General features: G+C 48.0%; 1 protein-coding gene across 1 annotated transcript in view; it reads right to left on the bottom strand.

Moving 5' to 3' along the window:
* Nucleotides 1-18,812, bottom strand: part of LOXL4 (lysyl oxidase like 4) — a 231,339-nt gene that overhangs the window by 21,232 nt on the left and 191,295 nt on the right. Inside the window, exons 12-14 of the mRNA XM_078643561.1 lie at nt 14,454-14,569; nt 2,422-2,558; nt 15-126 (exon numbers count right to left, since the gene is read on the bottom strand). Of these exons, the coding sequence (XP_078499687.1) occupies nt 15-126; nt 2,422-2,558; nt 14,454-14,569 (365 nt within the window). The remainder of the gene's footprint in view (nt 1-14; nt 127-2,421; nt 2,559-14,453; nt 14,570-18,812) is intronic.

The raw sequence follows: 18,812 nt of genomic DNA, 5'->3' as shown, positions 1-18,812 counted from the left end.
CACATTCTCCTTACCGTTGTGACAGCTGTGCATCCAGATGTGATGGCCGTCGTATTTACAGCGGCACTTCATCACGTTGTTAGTAAAATCTGACTCTGCCATTTCAAATTTAGGATTCACGACAACCTGCACAGGAGCAAAGAGTGCGAGAGACATAAATCCCAAAGAACAGAGGACTCCCATAAAAGGGTCATTGAAAAGTATATGGGCGAAAATTGAAAGTCTGAACTGTGAACTGCTCTGATTTAAGTACAGCTTAAAATAGAATTTTTATGGGTTTTTATGAGGCCTGGCCTGCTGCCGCGCCACATGAGAATATATATGTAATTGTAAATCCTGGATTGCTGTACCTTGCCTGCGAGTCTTGTACAGACACCCACAGTCAAGTCAGCTGCAGGGGTAGCCAAGCTCATGTTAACAATCAACCACACATAGCTAGGTAATCCCTACTGCACTCTGTGTTCTATCTATATATGAATATTCTGAGAAAAGAAAATTCCTCCGTACACTCAAGCTCTGTTACAAAATGAATTCATTACTATGGACAGCCTTTAGCCTGTACCAAACCCTTAACAGTTAGCTAAACTCTCATGAGAAATGAAGCCGACATAAGTAGAAAAGTAAGTACTGTAAACAGTGTTTAGCCTATGCACAAACTTTACCCTGTACCACACTGTTTGCAGACAGCGAAACTCTCGTGATAAAAGCATCACAGATTATTAAAAGTATCTACTAAGAAAAGTGTTCACTCTATACAAAATTTCTCCAAAGAAAGACTACTGACTGTAAACACCCAGGGCCTGAAAGGGATATAGGTCATACTAATCAAGCCTTCATTCTCTGCTGAAAACGTGACACATAGCTCTCCTTCATAGCTAATCAAGCACATATACATCAGTAAGTACCTGGTGCACACAGTCTTCTGTCCTACGTGGAAATTGTCATGCTGAGACAATTCCCTCAAAACACTGAATGCTTCTTACAATACTTAGCATCTACTACATAGGATATTTACCTTGTTGGAAACTTATTTAGCAAAAGCAACATAATGGACACAAGTCATGAACTATTACCTGCACAGCATTAGTCCTGCACGCAAACATTCATAACATACTCATTACCCCCTAATCTCCGTCCTCCTCGTCCCATCCCACAAGTAAGGACTGGGATGAGGAGGACTCTGAATTGGGGTGATAAAAATTACCTGTAATTAAAGATTACCAGTAAGTGGTAGGGTTAATACCGCTATACACCTATGACCCACTAGGAGCACAAGTATTTTCTAAATAATTATACCCATTAGCAGGAAAGAAACTGTCCAAAATTCGATAGAGAACATGGATAATACTTACCTGTCACATTGTGAAATCTAAAACAAACTAATACACTCATTGGATGATGCCGTCTGTGATGTCAACAATGATGCCATTTGAGAGGTCATCATTTATCTCACAGAACATGTCAAGAGGGATGTCATGTGAGGTCATAAGCCTGGCATGGCATGGGCTCAAGTTATATTTAGCTCTGCTTACTATAACTGGTGAATTTCTGTTTGTTTTTTTAGTTCAAAACGTTAATGTTGCCGCTGACATCATCACCTAACTATAATGTTACTATAACCTGTTTTTTTCAGTGAATTTCTAAGGTTTTATTTTCTTTTAAAAACAAATACAGATCTTTTTTATCACACCTGACTATAACATTACTTTAACCTTTACTTTTTTCAGTGAAAAGAAAAAATATATATATATATATCATAAAAGTACATATATGAAACCTGGAGAAACCACGTGACAGAGGTGCCTTGACAGTTTCAGTGGAAACCTGTTCATCAACATGTTGAATACAAGCCCATTATTGTAGGGCAGGTGATTTACAAGAGTGAGCGTATTTTGCAGAGTGCATTAACCACAGTTAATGCCCTGAGCAGTGGCAAATGAGGCTTAATTAAGATCGGACGACGTAGTCACCTGAAGTCAAGGAGACGAGTAACCGGCATACATCCTTTACAATAAATATAGCAAGGGTTTGGCGTAATCAAAAATCTTCCCAAGACAGAAACACTACCGGTTTTCCTTCCATGGCAATTACAGTTCCTCTGTTTCTGTCCTATCATTTGATCTAATTCGGGCAGTTCATAGCGACTGTCCACTATTTTACGTTTTTCACATTATTAGAGTTTTATGTGTTTCAGAACTTCATAGTTATATTAAGAAGGGTTTGCAGTTCGCGAAACGTATATCTGATGACACCCAACAAGTGTCCTCCTATAGGTAGGTATTCCCACAATATCTTTCTGCCAATCCTCAATGCAGCAATGCAAGTCTCTTCATCCCTTTCCTGAGGCACCTTCTCCTGCAGTACTGCTCATAGGATACATTTAAATCATAGATATAGGAGTAGGAAGACAAAGTCACTTACTTGGAAGATGTAATCCCCTGGATCGACGTCGGTGATGTCCACCCACTGGCAGTCAATGTCATGGCGGTACGTGTCCCAGCAGCCCACTGTCACGCCCTGCTCTCCAAAGTTGGCGCACGCGTAGCGCCTTTCCATACCTGAGCAGAAGACAATGTCAGTGTTGGGTGCAGAGTAGCATTGTTTTTATTGCTGTCTTTATCTCTTTATCCAACGAGAAGATAACAGGATTAGCAAAAGAGGCTGCAGGATGATAAGGTTCTAATTTAAGTGAAAAGGGTTGGCAAAAACACTTCCAGGGTTCGCCTTCAAAGTTGTTTAAATGTATTTTATACCATACGAACAAAGTTCAATGATTCTTGAATTAGAAAATAACTATGTGCAATGAAATAGATGCATTCATCATTAACCGCCTTGAATCTCAATATCAGGACATGAAGACACTGTGGATATGGTCGCTGACAAAACCCATAGGTAACAGTACTATTTAAATATTTATATGATCTAAATCAATGACACTTTAGGTTTTTCTTTCTCTGCTAAAGGCAGGCACCCCTTGTTGATGTAGACATATCAGATGTCGTGTAGAAATTACAGTTTGATGCAGTTCATCCTTTACTCAAATTAAAAGAATAATGCGAGCAATATTGTTGCAATTAAATGAACAACGATGGCTACATTTAGTGATACCAAGTAGATTTCATTAAGTTCGGAATTCCCTATTTTTACTTTTTACTTAAGACTTTAGAAGTATAGGGCCAGATGCATGAAGAAACCGTATTGCGATTTAATAATTGCGAATCCTAGCGATTTGCAATTAGGAAATCGCAAATCGGCATGCATGAAAATGGGTTGAACACTTTTTGCGATTCCTAGTGGATCGCAAATCAATCAATCAATCACTGACGGCATTTATAAAGCGCGCTACTCACCCGGGAGGGTCTCAAGGCGCTGGGGGAGGGGGGCTGCTACTGCTCGAACAGCCAGGTCTTGAGCTGCCTTCTGAAGGAGAGATGGTCCTGGGTTCGCCGAAGGTGGGTGGGGAGGGTGTTCCAGGTCTTGGCTGCCAGGTAGGAGAAGGATCTTCCTCCGGCGGTGGCTTTGCGGATGCGTGGTATGGTGGCGAGGGCGTGGCTGGTCGATCGTAGCTGGCGGGTGGGCGTGTAGAAGGTCATGCGGTCGTTGAGGTACTTGGGGCCCAGATCGTGGAGAGCCTTGTGTGCGTGGGTGAGGAGTCTGAACGTGATCCTCTTGCTGACGGGGAGCCAGTGCAGGTCTCTCAGGTGTCCGGTGATGTGGCTGTGTCGTGGGATGTCCAGGATGAGTCGTGCGGAGGCGTTCTGGATGCGCTGGAGTCTTTTTTGAGGTTTGGCTGTGGTTCCGGCGTAGAGGGTGTTCCCGTAGTCCAGGCGGCTGGTGACGAGTGCCTGGGTGACGGTCTTCCTGGTTTCAGTGGGGATCCATCTGAAGATCTTGCGGAGCATGCGCAGGGTGTTGAAGCATGAAGATGCGACGGCGTTGACTTGTCTGGTCATCGACAGGGAGGAGTCCAGGATGAAGCCCAGGTTGCGTGCGTGGTCTGTTGGCTTGGGAGCGGTGCCCAGGGCCGGGGGCCACCAGGAGTCGTCCCAGGCGGAGGGTGATGATCCCAGGATGAGGACTTCCGTTTTGTCTGAGTTTAGTTTGAGGCGGCTGTTCCTCATCCAGTCGGCGACGTCTTTCATCCCTTCGTGAAGGTTGGCTCTGGCGGTGGTGGGGTCATTGGTGAGGGAGAGAATCAGCTGGGTGTCGTCCGCGTAGGAGATGATGTTTAGGTTGTGTTGGCGTGCGATGGCTGCGAGGGGGCTCATGTAGACGTTGAAGAGGGTTGGGCTGAGGGAAGATCCTTTTAGTACGCCGCAGATGACTTCGGTGGCCTCGGATCTGAACGGGGGGAGGCGGACTCTCTGGGTTCTTCCGGCGAGGAACGAGATGATCCACTCCAGTGCTTTCTCTCGGATCCCGATGTTGCTGAGGCGCTTCACTAGGGTGTGGTGGCAGACGGTGTCGAACGCCGCAGAGATGTCCAGGAGGATGACCTACCTCATGAATATTAATGAGGTAGGTCGCAATTTGCGACCCCCAAGGAAGGACAAAAAACACAGGGATGGTGGCCTTCTGGAGTCACTTAGCACATCCCAGAAGAATTCAGACAAACATCATGCTAAAAAACTCTTCTATGCTATAATGACAGAAAACAGAGCAGCATTGAGCCACTGTCAATGGCAATCAGTGACCTATTTATCACTCACATATTCACTTGGGGTAGGTATCAAAGAAGGGCTTCCAAATTACCCCTAACTCCACATCACCTCAATTCTAATAAAGGATCACACGGTGGGCATTCTGAGGGTGAAATGCTGAGCAATAGCATGCTGGCAGTAAAATATCTCAGTGGGTTTTAAAGGGGCTAACAGAACATAACTGTTATGTTCCTGATGTTAAATGTGTTCAGAGCTGCCAAGTGACCCCATGCCTCAAACAACAACCTTAGGCAGTCCTCTACCTGGAGGATCACTGTCAGAATATCGGAAACAGAAATATTGTGTGGACATAATATTGTGTCAAAAATATCGAGGACCAAAATATGGCGAAGGTAAGAGCATATAGGTCAGTATAGATGTACAATTCTTAACTCCACATGTGATGCAGCGGCCAGGGTAAGGACTCTAGTTAGATCAGCCTTTCTACGTAGTTCAAGGACAGGTTACAAACCCCCTCTGTATCAGGGAACCCTAGATCGGTGAATAAAGACCAGAGTATGGTACTCAGTCAGGACAGTGTGAATATCTACTGATATATGGTTTACGTCAGCTGGGTTACTGGACCTTGATAGCTAGGCGCCAGCATGAGTAATGAAACAAGTTACATAATGATGCTGGATATTTATGCCACAATGCATATTGGTGAAAGAGCTCTGGGAAGATGTTACCATCCACACAGCGAATCATGGAGTTTACCAGCTCCTGCATAGGTTAGCGCAAACCAGAATACTGCGTGGGGGGGTGTACATGGCGCGGAGGGCTTCGATTTGGCTATGTGCTTAGCTGATACTACTTATAGTATGAAAAGGGGGGCCATTGGCCCCCCCGCACGCATGGCGGTGCGGCGACCGCCCCCCTCTAACAAAGCCACTCGGTGGTGGGGCGTGTCCTCAGGGGCACGCCCTGCCACCGATTGGCCAGCGCCCTCCCCGACCCGGATGTCATTGTGCGACATCTGGGTCGGGGGGGTGGGCTGAGGGGCCAATAAAGGGTTGGGGAGCGCCCAGGGGACTCCTTGCTTCCTGGACGCTCCCCCTCCACACCGGTGGTGCCCCGCGCTCGGGGCCTGTTTTTCTTTTATATTTGTGGTTTTTTGTTTTGCAGAGAACCGGAGGAGCAGGCGACCGGTCGTCGGCAGCAGCGGAGCGGGCGCCGAGGTGTTTCCTTCGTGTTCCGTGGTCCAGCGGACTTTACGTTCCAGGCGGGCATCAGCGCACGAGTGTTGCAGGCAAAAAGGAAAGCAGGCGCCGCCGGAACTTTCCCCGGCCTCTTTCAAAAGGTATTTGTCGGGTGGGGCGGGGGACGAGCCGCGTTGCCGGTGATTAAGCCTGAAGGACAAAGCAGAAGCGCCGCCTTAGTAGGGGGACGAGCTGCGCTGCCAGTTATTACGCTTGAAGGACAAAGCAGAAGCGGCGCCTTAGTGTCCTACCGGCAATTTTGAACGAGGTATTTGCCGGTTGGGGTTGTGATAAACAGCGTTGCTGGCTGCTAGCGCTTGAGTGTCGGGTGGCGGGGCGGGAAGGCGGGAAACGAAACTGATCGAGTAGCTCCCACCCCCCCGCCCCCGAGGGTAGGCACTGTGTTTTTCATTGGGGTGGGATGCAAAGGAGGGCCAACTGAGGAGTCTGTGGGGAGAGGTGATTACAGCCTAAGGTATTAGGTTTAATTAGGAATAGGGCGGTAAATTGGTACAATTTAGTACAGTTAGACAACCAGGTGTTGGCTTTGGGCTGTAATCGGTTGGAACAACAGGTGTAGACATAGAGGTGGTCAATAAAAACAGGAGCAAATCCCCATTCCTGGGGACACTAATACCAGTCGCTTTTATTCGATGATGCTCGGCAATTGAGAGTGTTAGCCTCTGCCAAGTATTAATATGTTTTTCTATTTACAGACAACCGCAAATTTTGTGTGCCCATTACAAGCCACAGCATCTGGCACGCAGTGAGTCCGGAGGGGCAGAAGGCGGACGTAGCGCCACAGCCGATACCAGCCAGGAAAGACGCAGGACTGGACCGGTAAGAGGTGAGCGGGGGGCTTGCATTTCACTGCTTCTGGTAGCCGCCGGGTGGGTCTACGCTAGAGTTCACTCACCCCTGACAAACCGGAGAAGCCGGGGCGTTGCGGTTGCGGTTGCGTGGTGCTTATAGCCCCCTGTGCATCCTCCAGCGGGTGAAGGTACAGAGCTCGCGGTCACCAGTGTTTTTAACACTAGGAGTGTAGGGCCGGGGTGTGCGAATATGCCTGGGCCAAGGGGTGGCAAAGGAGGGCCCAGCATGGAAGTTATGATGCACGCCATGATGCGGGAGATGGGCGAAATTAACAAGAGGTTGGGGAAGGTTGATGAATTGGAGGCCCGCATGAATGAGAGGTTTGCTGATTCACCAGGCCCATAAGGTAGGCCTATTCGGCAGAGAGCGGCCCCCTTGCCCAGGGGGGATTTTGTTACCTCACCAAAGAGATCCAAGGCCAAGAAGCCGAGGTACAATGCCCCAGCCCTCGTCCCCCTAGTGCAAGTCCTAAATCCACCCGTGCCGGTGGCAGCTGTCCCTTTGGCACCTCCGCCAGTAATCCTTCTGGCACCTCCGCCAGCTCACCCGGTGCCCGCTCTACCGGTGATGGACATGACACCGGCACCCCTCTCTCCGGGGAATAACCTCCCACCCATGGTACCACTTCCGGTCCTGAGTGTGCTACCGACACCTCACCCCTTAGCTATCGCACCAGTGTCACCGGACACGTCTTTCGGGGCCCCAGTGGTGCCGGCAGATAACCCGGACACTGTTCCGGTTGAGTTGGTTTCTCAGATAGCCGCATTGTTACCTTGGTTGCAGAAGGGTGGTGTCTTCCCTGCCTCATCAGATCATGCAGCAGAAGCGGCGAAGTTGGTAGAAAAGATTAAAGCTGCAACGGCGGCAGACAGTACTCCGGTGCCTTCATCTCCTTTACTTACAGGTTCCAGTCCCGCCCAACCGAAGGGAGTCGATGGCGTACCGGTTCAGGTGCCCGTTACTGGTAAGGAGGTGGCTCTGCCTCTCTTGGGGGATGGCTCTGTGCCATCCAGGAGTAAAAATTTGGCACAACATGTGTCACAGGCAGTGAAGGAGATGATTTGGGCGGGGAAGTCTGTTTACATTTTTTCATTGCTGCTAGATAATAGGGAAATGGAGCAGGCCAAGCTATTGAAAGAATGGATGCATCCAAGTGAATGGAGGGCACAGTGTTCTAGGTTCAGGGTGGAAGAGACTTTGAAGAACTGGATCAGGGCCTTTTCGGTCCTTTTGGCTATCACGACCGAACGCCCCCCTAATGTACAGGCTGCAATGGCGTGCTACCAGAGCAGGATTGTGGGGTGGAGTGATCAATACTCTGGTGATGCATGGAAAGAGTATGATGTTAATTTCAGGAAAGCAAAGGAATTAGACTCATCACTGGCATGGGACAGAGTGGATTCTATGTCCTGGCATAAGCAGTTCTCAGGAGACACAGCCCTATCCCAGGCCCCAAACACAGCCAGGGTGTTCTCCGCCAGACCCCAACAGCCCTTTCGGTCAGCACAGGGGGGTGAGATCCCGGGGAAGAATAGGGGGGGTCGGAGAGAAAAGGGGTATGTTGGGACTTTAATAAGCGCTCCTGCACAAGAGCTCAGGGCACCTGTAGATTTAGACATGCATGTGCAGTCTGTGGTTACCCATCCCACCCCGAGACAACTTGCAGGTCCAAACAAGGCAACCACGGTCAGAGGGGAAGGGGGAAGCCAGAATAATACAGATGATTCACCCCCCCCCCCACCACGCCAGTAGACGTGTTGGCAATGATACCATGGTTGAATAGATACCCGGACCACTCAGCGGCCACTCTCCTTCAGGAGGGTTTCTCACAAGGTTTTAGGATCCCGGCGGTGGGGTACACAGGTAACGCACATTGCAGGAACCAATTGTCAGTGAGGCATAACCCTGAAGTGGTGGGTGCGAAGATTAGCAAGGAATTGTCGCTCGGCAGGATAGGGGGCCCCTTCCAGGAGGTGCCGGTCCCCAATTTTGTGTGTTCACCGCTGGGGGTGGTACCAAAAAAAGAGAGGGGCGAGTTTAGACTGATCCACAACCTGTCTGCACCAAGGGGGGCATCATTGAATGACGCGATTGATGAGGGCATTTGTAGTGTGAAATATGCCTCATTTGACCAGGCTGTGGAGTTATTGCGAGCTCTGGGGCCAGGGGCACTGATGGCAAAGTCCGACATAGAATCTGCTTTCCGTCTCCTCCCAGTTCATCCTTTGGATCACCATCTCCTGGGTTTCAATTTCGAAGGCAAGTTTTACATGGACAAATGCATGCCCATGGGATGTTCCATTTCTTGTGCTTATTTTGAGACGTTTAGCTCGTTTCTAGAATGGGTCATGAGACAGGCGACGGGCCACCAGCAAGTCATTAATTACCTAGACGATTTCCTTTTCCTAGGTGCGGCGGGCTCTCAGGAGTGCGCCTGGGCATTGCAGGAATTTTGCGTGCTCATGCGGGCTTTTGGGGTCCCCTTAGCGCCAGGGAAGACGGTCGGCCCGTCTACCTGCTTGGAATTCCTGGGTATCGAAATTGACTCGGTAGAGGGATGCTTCAGGTTGCCCAAGGACAAAGTGTCTAGGTTCAGAGCAGCGTTGCGTCAATGCTTACGCAAGGACAAGGTGTCATTGCAACAGCTACAGGAAGTAGTGGGGCAATTGAACTTTGCCCTGCGGGTCATCCCAATGGCACGCCCATTCTCACTCTCCATTGCTCAAGCAATGAGAGGATTACGCGAGAAACATCACCACACGAGGGTGTCATCTGAGGTCCGCCAGGATATGCATATATGAATGGCATTCCTGGAGGACTTCAATGGCAGGGTAGTGTGGCCCGGTCCTCCCGCCACATCAGCAGAGTTGGGTCTGTGGACAGACGCTGCTGGTAGTGCGGGCTTTGGCGCCATCTTGGGTTCCAAGTGGGTCGCTCAGCGATGGCCGGAGGAATGGAAAGCATCGGGTCTGACCGCCAATATTGGATTCCTGGAACTCTTCCCGATATGGGTGGCCTTGAAGGTCTGGCCGGAACACCTATGTAACCAATCAGTGGTGTTCTGGTCGGATAACATGACAGTGGTGGAATGTATAAACCAACAGGGGGCACGCTGCCCTTTCATACTGCGCCTGATAAAGGAGATTGTGTTACAATGCTTAAAATGGAATGTGGTGTTCAGAGCCAAACATGTCCCAGGAATTCTCAACAATGCAGCTGATGCCCTTTCTCGCTTTAAAATGCAGGTATTCAGGGTCCATCTTCCTGCAGCAGACCCCTCGCCAGCCCACTTCCCGGCAATACTTTGGCAGATTGGTGCCCCAGACTACAGGACCTCGTGGTTGCTAGCTTAGCCCCCAGGACCAAGTCAGCTTACGAAGGGGCGTTTTTGTCTTACCGGGCTTTCTTGGGGCTGGAATGGGAGGCTATGTGGGCACAGGAGGACAGCTTTGCGGCATACTTAGAGACAATGCACAGGGAGGGGCGCTCAGTGGCGGCAGCGAGCAGACACAGGGCGGCGGTCGCCATCTTCACACAGGCTAAGGGCATGCGAGATCCTACTAACACCTTTATGGTGCGCAAGGCGTTGAGGGGTTGGCGCCGCCTGCAAGGTCACGCACCAGATGGAAGAAGGCCCATTGGGCTAGCGCGGCTGACAGCCTTATTGGGAGCGCTGCACAGTGTCTGTAGCTCCGAGTGGGAGGTACTTCTGTTTAAAGCTGCGTTTGCCCTGGCCTTCTATGGGGCTCTGAGAATTGGGGAATTAGTCGCAGGGTCAAAAGGGGACAAGTTGGGAGGCCTGCAGCGGTCGTGTGTGAGGATCAGTGAAGATACTATGTGGGTGACAATCCAGAGGTCAAAAACTGACCAGGAGTCCCGGGGTCACACCATAGTGCTCCACCGGGCACGGGCCAACCCTTGCTGCCCGGTTTCACATGTGGAGTACTTCCACAGGCAGCTAGGTGGCACGACGGGGGGTGCACTGTTGTGTCACGCCGACGGCACGCCGCTGACTAGGTACCAGTTTAGGCGAGTCCTGGAGCTGACAGTCAGACAGGCAGGTTTTGACCCCAGAGAATTTGGCACTCACTCATTTAGGATTGGGGCAGCAACTGAAGCAGTAGCGAGGGGTATCCCGGTTGACAGTGTAAAGAGACTGGGGAGATGGTCATCAGAGTGTTACAAACGATATGTGCAAATAGACTTGTTGGTACAGGATGGTGCTCACGCCTAGTATCTTTCTGGTTTTTTGCAGTTTCTCAAACCTGTGACGCAGGGGAGGAACTCGCCGGCGTGCGTCAACGATCAACACCATCTCAGCACAAGCAACAAGAAGGACACACGAAGTTGGTGACTTGGATCGTGGGCCACTCTTATGTGAGGCGTGCTAAGCATGTTTTTCTTTCAGGAGACCGTATGAAAAGGGCTGCACTGAAAGGGTTCCATATTTCCTGTTTTGGTAGGGGGGGGTCTGTGCCTCAGCCAGTTTAGGGGCTTCTTTCAGGGACTCTTAGCGCAGCAGCCTGCCCCCGTCAGTGGTGATACTTCACCTGGGGGAGAATGATTTGGCCAGATTAGGGAGGCGCATCTTGATAGAGGAAATCATCTCCACTGCTGGGTGGGTCACGAAGATGTGCCCGGGCTGCACAGTAGTATGGTCGCAACTTATCCCCCGATGGCAGTGGCGAGGGGGGGACTCGGTCAGGGCGTTGAATCACTCGGTAAAGAGGATCAACGCACAGTTGGACAAGCTATTCCGAACCCCCCGGTTGCAGACGATTCCACACGGGTGTATCTGGGGCAAGCAGTTCTATCTGGGAGACGGGGTCCACCTGACTGAAGCGGGGAATGTCCTGTGGTCTGATAATATTTGGGCGTGGTTAGAGGGATTCGCTAAACAAGTCAGTCCAAGTTTTTAGGGTTAGGAAGGGGGAGGCCAGATCGTCGGTCAACAATGCTGGCCTGTGGCGGTAAGGTCATGACCGGTGAGCAGCTATTTTAAGGTCTGAGGGGGCGGGCATCATCCTATGGAGGTTCCCGTCCAGGGGGAGGGGCCATTGGCCCTTCCTAGAACTTCAGGGGCAAGGTAACTGGTGCTTCAAAGGGGCGCGGGTTGGAGGAGTGACGCTTTCCTTAGGCTGGTAGCCACCCCGCGCGCGCATACTCATGACGTCAGCAGATGGCGTTGAGTAAGGGCCCTCCTTAAGTGGGTAATGGAGTTCACGGCGTGGACCGGGTAATTACCGGGCCCGGCTGCGCATGCGCACATCTTGTGGTGAGGCGCAGCTAGCAGGACCTGACACCGGTTAGCGACCTGGCCAGAAATGTTAGCATACTAAATTTCAGATGAGGATGTTAGATTCGGTTAGGAAACAATCTGTATTAGAGTTTTTGTTAAGGATAGTCGATCACACTTGTTGACAATCATGTATCTAATGTCCTGCTGATTTTTCGTATAAACTGCATTTCGTACATTTACATTTGTTGTTTTATATCTTAATAAATACGGCCGGAGGGGTCCCGCGACCCCCCCGCCTTCCAAAGATAATCATGTTCAGTTGTCCTTGTATCCGGGTGTTGGTGTGGTCAGAGGGAAGGGGGCGGCAGCCAATCACTGACCATGTGAAAAGGGGGGGCCATTGGCCCCCCCGCACGCATGGCGGTGCGGCGACCGCCCCCCTCTAACAAAGCCACTCGGTGGTGGGGCGTGTCCTCAGGGGCGCGCCCTGCCACCGATTGGCCAGCGCCCTCCCCAACCCGGATGTCATTGTGCGACATCCGGGTCGGGGGGGGCGGGCTGAGGGGCCAATAAAGGGTTGGGGAGCGCCCAGGGGACTCCTTGCTTCCTGGACGCTCCCCCTCCACACCGGTGGTGCCCCGCGCTCGGGGCCTGTTTTTCCCCACCCACCATCCCTGGAACATTGCGGTGTTTTGATGCATTATTAGTAATTCAGTCGATAATTTGTATATAATGTTTGTTAGGCCAATTTTCCTATGCTTAGATAATGTTGGTTATTGTGCTGTTATGCTTTCTCTTAGGACTTTTTTCCCCTGTTAGAAAATGATACTGTGGATGTTATGGTTTGCTTTGGTATTTAGGCCTTTTTTCCCCGTGTAGCTTTAAGGTGTTATGCGTGATTTGATTTAGACAGAGTAGCTGTACACTAGAATTTTTTCCCATAGGTCGTCGTGTTTATTAGGTATGGGGCATGCGGTAAGGTCATGACCGGTGAGCAGCTATTTTAAGGTCTGAGGGGGCGGGCATCATCCTATGGAGGTTCCCACCCAGGGGGAGGGGCCATTGGCCCTTCCTAGAACTTCAGGGGCAAGGTAACTGGTGCTTCAAAGGGGCGCGGGTTGGAGGAGTGACGCTTTCCTTAGGCTGGTAGCCACCCCGCGCGCGCATACTCATGACGTCAGCAGATGGCGCTGAGTAAGGGCCCTCTTTAAGTGGGTAAATGGAGTTCACGGCGTGGACCGGGTAATTACCGGGCCCGGCTGCGCATGCGCACATCTTGTGGTGAGGCGCAGCTAGTAGGACCTGACTCCGGTTAGCGACCTTGCCATATGGCCAGAAATGTTAGCATACTAAATTTCAGATGAGGATGTTAGATTCGGTTAGGAAACATTCTGTATTAGAGTTTTTGTTAAGGATAGTCGATCACACTTGTTGACAATCATGTATCTAATGTCCTGCTGATTTTTCGTATAAACTGCATTTCGTACATTTAAATTTGTTGTTTTATATCTTAATAAATACGGCCGGGGGGGTCCCGCGACCCCCCCGCCTTCCAAAGATAATCATGTTCAGTTGTCCTTGTATCCGGGTGTTGGTGTGGTCAGAGGGAGGGGGGCGGCAGCCAATCACTGACCATGTTGCATAGCTTGCCCTTAAATGCAGGCAGTGTTTCCAAGCAGTCTGATACCTCTAGATGGGTAAGAATCATATCCCAGGAGGCCTCTACTTAAGTGTTCTAGCCAATGTAAAGACACGCTTATTACATGACCTAGTGCTAGCAAGGACCCCAGATTCCAGTTCACCGATTCCTTCTAAAACCACTGTAATCTAGAACTGCACTTACAATACCAGCCCAGGCAGAGAGAACGTACTATAGTTTTACTAGTGAAAACGTTTACCTCAAAAGCAGCTTTCGAAAGCAACACAAGACAGTATTAAATAAAAGTAGGTCTTTGTCAGCAACAAACTGTCCATATATTTACAGGCAAATCTAAAGGGGCGGTAGAGGGTTCACGATTCCCCAGGCCTTGCACGTTTAGGGGGCATCAAGCAACATGTATTTATATATGTCTAAATGAAGACGCCCTATTTATCAATACCGAGGCAGGTAACTTTGTTAATGCCACGTGTTTTTTTTCCCTGTGGGGCATTTTGAAGCTTTGAAACAGTCCCTGTCTTATGAAGAGCCATTATCCAGTCTATTGACGTGGCCCCTCAGTAACTTCTGAAATGCCTGCATACTTAACATGCTGCCTTGCTACTTACAGTAAGTATCTATCTAAACGTGTAAGACCCTATGGAATAGCCAATGTCTGCATAATGTTTGCTCTGTTTTTTTAATTTGTTTTTTTATCCCGTTTCTCTTTTTAGGTCTCCCTTTCAGATATAGTCGGATTCAAATACCTCAGACTCCAGATCTCCGCTACTCCAAAAATAGCATACCTGAACCGCAGTATGTATCTTCTAAGCAAAAGCTTGCTTTGTGACCTTGTGCGACCTTGGATCCGTTCAGCGTTAAGAGGTCGTAGTGCGTGAACACTTCAATGCTGTGGTAGTGTCTGGGGAAGGAAAGAGGGAGCTGGTTAATGAGATGAGACGCAAATGACCAGTCTCTGTGACACCAAAATCATTGCATTCAGTCACTGCCCAATTTAAAGCGGAAAAGGAAAGTTTAAAATGGCGCCTGAAAGCCATAATTACAATCTAAATTGAAAGTCTAACTTTATGGTAACCTTTAAGCAATCTTATAAAAACACACATTAAAAAGTGTCATCACGGCGTAGTGCGTCTCCGTGCGTCAGCGACACTGGAGAGTCACTTTCAATATACACTGTTTGAACAATAAAAAGCAGAACAGTATTTTGATATTTTCAAGTTATGTGTATCTGTGAGTTTCATGTTATCTTTTGATGTTTATAAGCTGCTCTTCAGTAGTAAAATCAAATTAAACTCGAATGTATTGAATCAAGTAAAAGCCATACAGTAATCACATGGTGAGCTGAGATAGACAGTTTATAAATGGATAAAAAAAAATGTTTTAACTTAAAACATAAATACTTAAAAACCCTTACACGAATGGGATTTTTTTAGAGGAATGAATACGTTTTCTAATGCCATGTTGTTTGAATACAAGCTGCAGCCATTAACATTAAGTAAAAATGTGGTGTATGAGTCCGCTGACCCATAATGTTTGAACAGCCGGGATAGTATTCGCCATGGTGAAGCTGCCTGTATTATACTGCAGCCGTTTTACCTCCTGCACTGCACATTTGCGGTAGCCTGTTGTAGAACAACATGGAGCCTGCCTCGGATGATGTTTTAGATCAAGGAGTTTAGTGTTTGTATCAACGGGCATGACTCTATGACAGACTTCCAGGAAATCCCATGAAATTAAAATCCTATAGTAATTCTAAATGAAGACCATTTACTTAGTCTGACGATATCTTGATATGTTATGATGAGAGTATTTGTAACAGGGCTTCCCAGTGCTAGACCCCGACGACATATACGAGCTGCGACTGCCTACCAAGAATAATGAGAGATGAGGACCAGGTGGAGACACCTCAATTGATGCTGGAATTATCAATATTTGTGGCTCTGGTGCTGCGTTTTTCCTGATTCTCTCAATCTAAGAAAAGAGCTTGTCATCTCCCATACCATAGCTGGATGACACAGTCCAAAACCGGGCAGCAAAGCAGTCTCTTCCCTCTAGGATCCGCTGGTGTGGGGACGTTCTGAGGGAACAGCTGATTGTCCCAGTTCATGGTTACCTTCCTCTTTAAGGAGAGTGTTGTTCTTTTTTCCTCCCAAAGACCGGGTGAAGCATTATCTCTTGATTAGGGAGCAATATAAAGTTGGCGACAACGTGACCCCGATCAATTTCTTCCTTCCTGTTTATTTTACTCAATGGATAGAGGATAAGGTGAGAACATTAAGAATGCTTATTTTACCTATATGGTTGGGGTTGTTTAATGTATAACCGGTGTATGAAATAATTCTTGGGAGGCATTATTTCAGTGTACGGGTTATCTTGCTGGTCTTTGTTTAATTAGTTGTGGTCCAAAATATGCACATATGTGTTTAATTGTACACCTATATGCTGCAGTCTATCCTTTTGAGTTTATCTTTCCTACTGGCAGGAGCGCACTCTAAACCATTTGCACAGACCTCTGGGGTAAGGGTGTCTTCCTAACTGAAGAAGGGGCCCACACCCCCTCTATTGCTGCCCAGGTATCTCCTCATAGATTCATGATTGGAATTGGTAGTGAAATACTCAATCCAGTTCTCAAGGCAATACTAAATTGATGATCGGTTTGTTTGATGTGGTTAGACATTGCAGCTTTGGTGTGATTTCCTCAGTCTTTTTGCTTCTGACCTCCTGTTTTTTGACTGTGTGCTGTATTTCATTTTTGCTCGATTTACTACTCTGGGTACCCTACCACTGCTGACCAGTGCTAAAGTGCAAGTGCTCCCTGTGTAAACTGTGTTGGTGGTTGGTTTATCCATGATTGGCATATTTTATTTACTAGTAAGATCCTAGTAAAGTGCATTGTGTGTGGCCAGGGCCTGTAAATCAAATGCTCATGGTGTTCCTGCAGCACTGATTGTGCCACCCTCATGAGTAGCCTTACAAACATGTCTCAGACCTGCCACTGCAGTATCTGTTCATCTGTTTGTTCAGTTTTAAACTGCCATTTTGACCTGGCAAGTGCACCCACTTATCAGACTCAAACCTTCCTTTTTACTTCATGTAAGACACCCCTAAAGTAGGCCAAAACAAAACGAATACTACTGGTCTGTCAGCAAAGTAATATACGGCACAAAACAGAATCTGTAGCAGCTAAACCTGTGCTAGGCTGGAAAGGAATCCCATCAGCCCACCAAATGGCAGAACATAATCATCTGGGATTTGTAAGACTGGTATATGATAGGCAACTCACCTTTTACAATCATGAGCTGTCCTAACACAAAACCACCAGTGATCAATCAAGCCATGAACGTAAGCTCTGTGGTGCTGAAAAACTAATTTTTCAGTGATATTAAGTGTAAGAAAAATTCATATATCCAAAAACTACACTACTGCAAAAGTTAACACTCATAATGACAGTGTAGTCTATAAAGAAAACGTAATTACCTACTAGAAATAGACGTAATCTGTGTCTCTCTGATGCAAGCTAGCTACTAACATTTCTTTTGTTTTTCTGTACTCTATAGGGACCCTCCGTGGCTTCGTAGCTCGTAAACAGATGTTGAAACACAATTAAATGATGCAGGGAGGATCTTGGCCAAAGAGGAGCAATATGGTTTTGGAAAGCTAGCCCTTCAGGCTAGTCTGTAAATCGAGGTGTGAGAGTTGATATCCTAGAGAAGCAGTTGGTGATTTTAACAATTTTCCTCCAAAGACAGATATTTATTTCCTTCGCTTGTTTACTTCTGTGTTTTGCCAAAAGGAGAAAGTAATTGCTTTGGCAGTTTTTAGAAACTAGGAAGATTATGATGAATTGCAAATTAAGGGCCTGATTTAAAGTTTGTCTGACAGAGTAGAGTCCCTCAGGGTGACAGAGACAATTACATCTGCCACCTGATCGACAACATACCTCCACCAAATGTAGAGATGACAGCCAGCCCAGAGTTGACCTCTGCACCCTCATAGGAGCCACTGTCTTGGTGCTTTCCCAGCAAGGTACAAACAATTTGGTGGATGTCCCCCATCAGATTTTAAGCTTTAGAAATGCTTATTTTGCAATAACAAACTCCCAGAGCGCAATTTTGTTATTATAAACAATTAGCTAATGCCCCCCACTCCCAGGGAAAGTTTGCCCTTGGTGTGGCTAACAGTATTTGTTTTAGCAGTCCTTCACTGTCAGATTTTGCCTGGCGGTGATAGACAAGAAAAAGGGGCATTACACCATCCTTCTTCCACCCTAAAAAGAGGGGGAGGGGTGAGGCAGTTTAATGCGCTTCTGCTGAAGGGCTCTACTCCATCAGGCCACTGGAGGAAGCTGGAGGAAGCTTTCCATTGAGAGAGACAACGTCAGCACTGCCTACAAAAGTGCCGATAGTCCACCTGACTCTAAGCGAGGTGGGCAGACCGTTAGATTAGCTGACAGGCTTCTCTCATATTTGCGACAGAGTGCCCTGTCCACCAAACTCTAAATCAGGTCCTAAATATTTAATTACATGACATAGCTCTGAAAAGCTATAACTGCATTAACTACAGTTGCACCCGAGTGTCTGTTTACTTGAATATGTTAAAATATCGGTTGCGAATGTCATTTAAGTGTGTTTCTTGACTCTCCACTTGTGCAGTCAAGTACCTTGTGTGTGAGAAGCTTCCGGACAAGACTAGTAGTCTCTGCAGGCATATTTGTATTTTGCCATCTTGGCACCCCGGTTCCTGTAGAAACAAGGCTTTTATTTTGAACCAATTTGATACAGACTAGAAAACGTTTGTGGTGCTGTTGTGCAGCTACCTTGCAGTGACTTAATGAAGCATTATTTGTGTATCTGAGTGTTGGTGGTAAAATGTGATATATCTGGTGTCCAACGTGCTGCTGACACGTAGAAGAGGACACATCATACCAGTGCATGTACTGCCTCTGTGGAAAGGGGTCCAGTGGGCTGCCTTTCCCTCGTTTCACTCCTACTGTGGATGAAATTACCAGCATGCATCCAAATAAAACTTTTAATGACAGCCTCTCCGAGTAAACCCCTATGCATCACTCTAATTACCCGGGTGGTGCAGAAGACAGTAGCGACCACAAAGTATGCTCTTTCTTCCATAATTGAAACCCAGCGGGA

The sequence above is a fragment of the Lissotriton helveticus genome, chromosome 5_1 (genome assembly GCF_964261635.1).
Source record: "Lissotriton helveticus chromosome 5_1, aLisHel1.1, whole genome shotgun sequence".
Taxonomy (NCBI): Eukaryota; Metazoa; Chordata; class Amphibia; order Caudata; family Salamandridae; genus Lissotriton; species Lissotriton helveticus.
The sequence above is the reverse complement of the archived record's forward strand: the minus strand, read 5'-3'. Positions and strand labels throughout refer to the sequence as shown.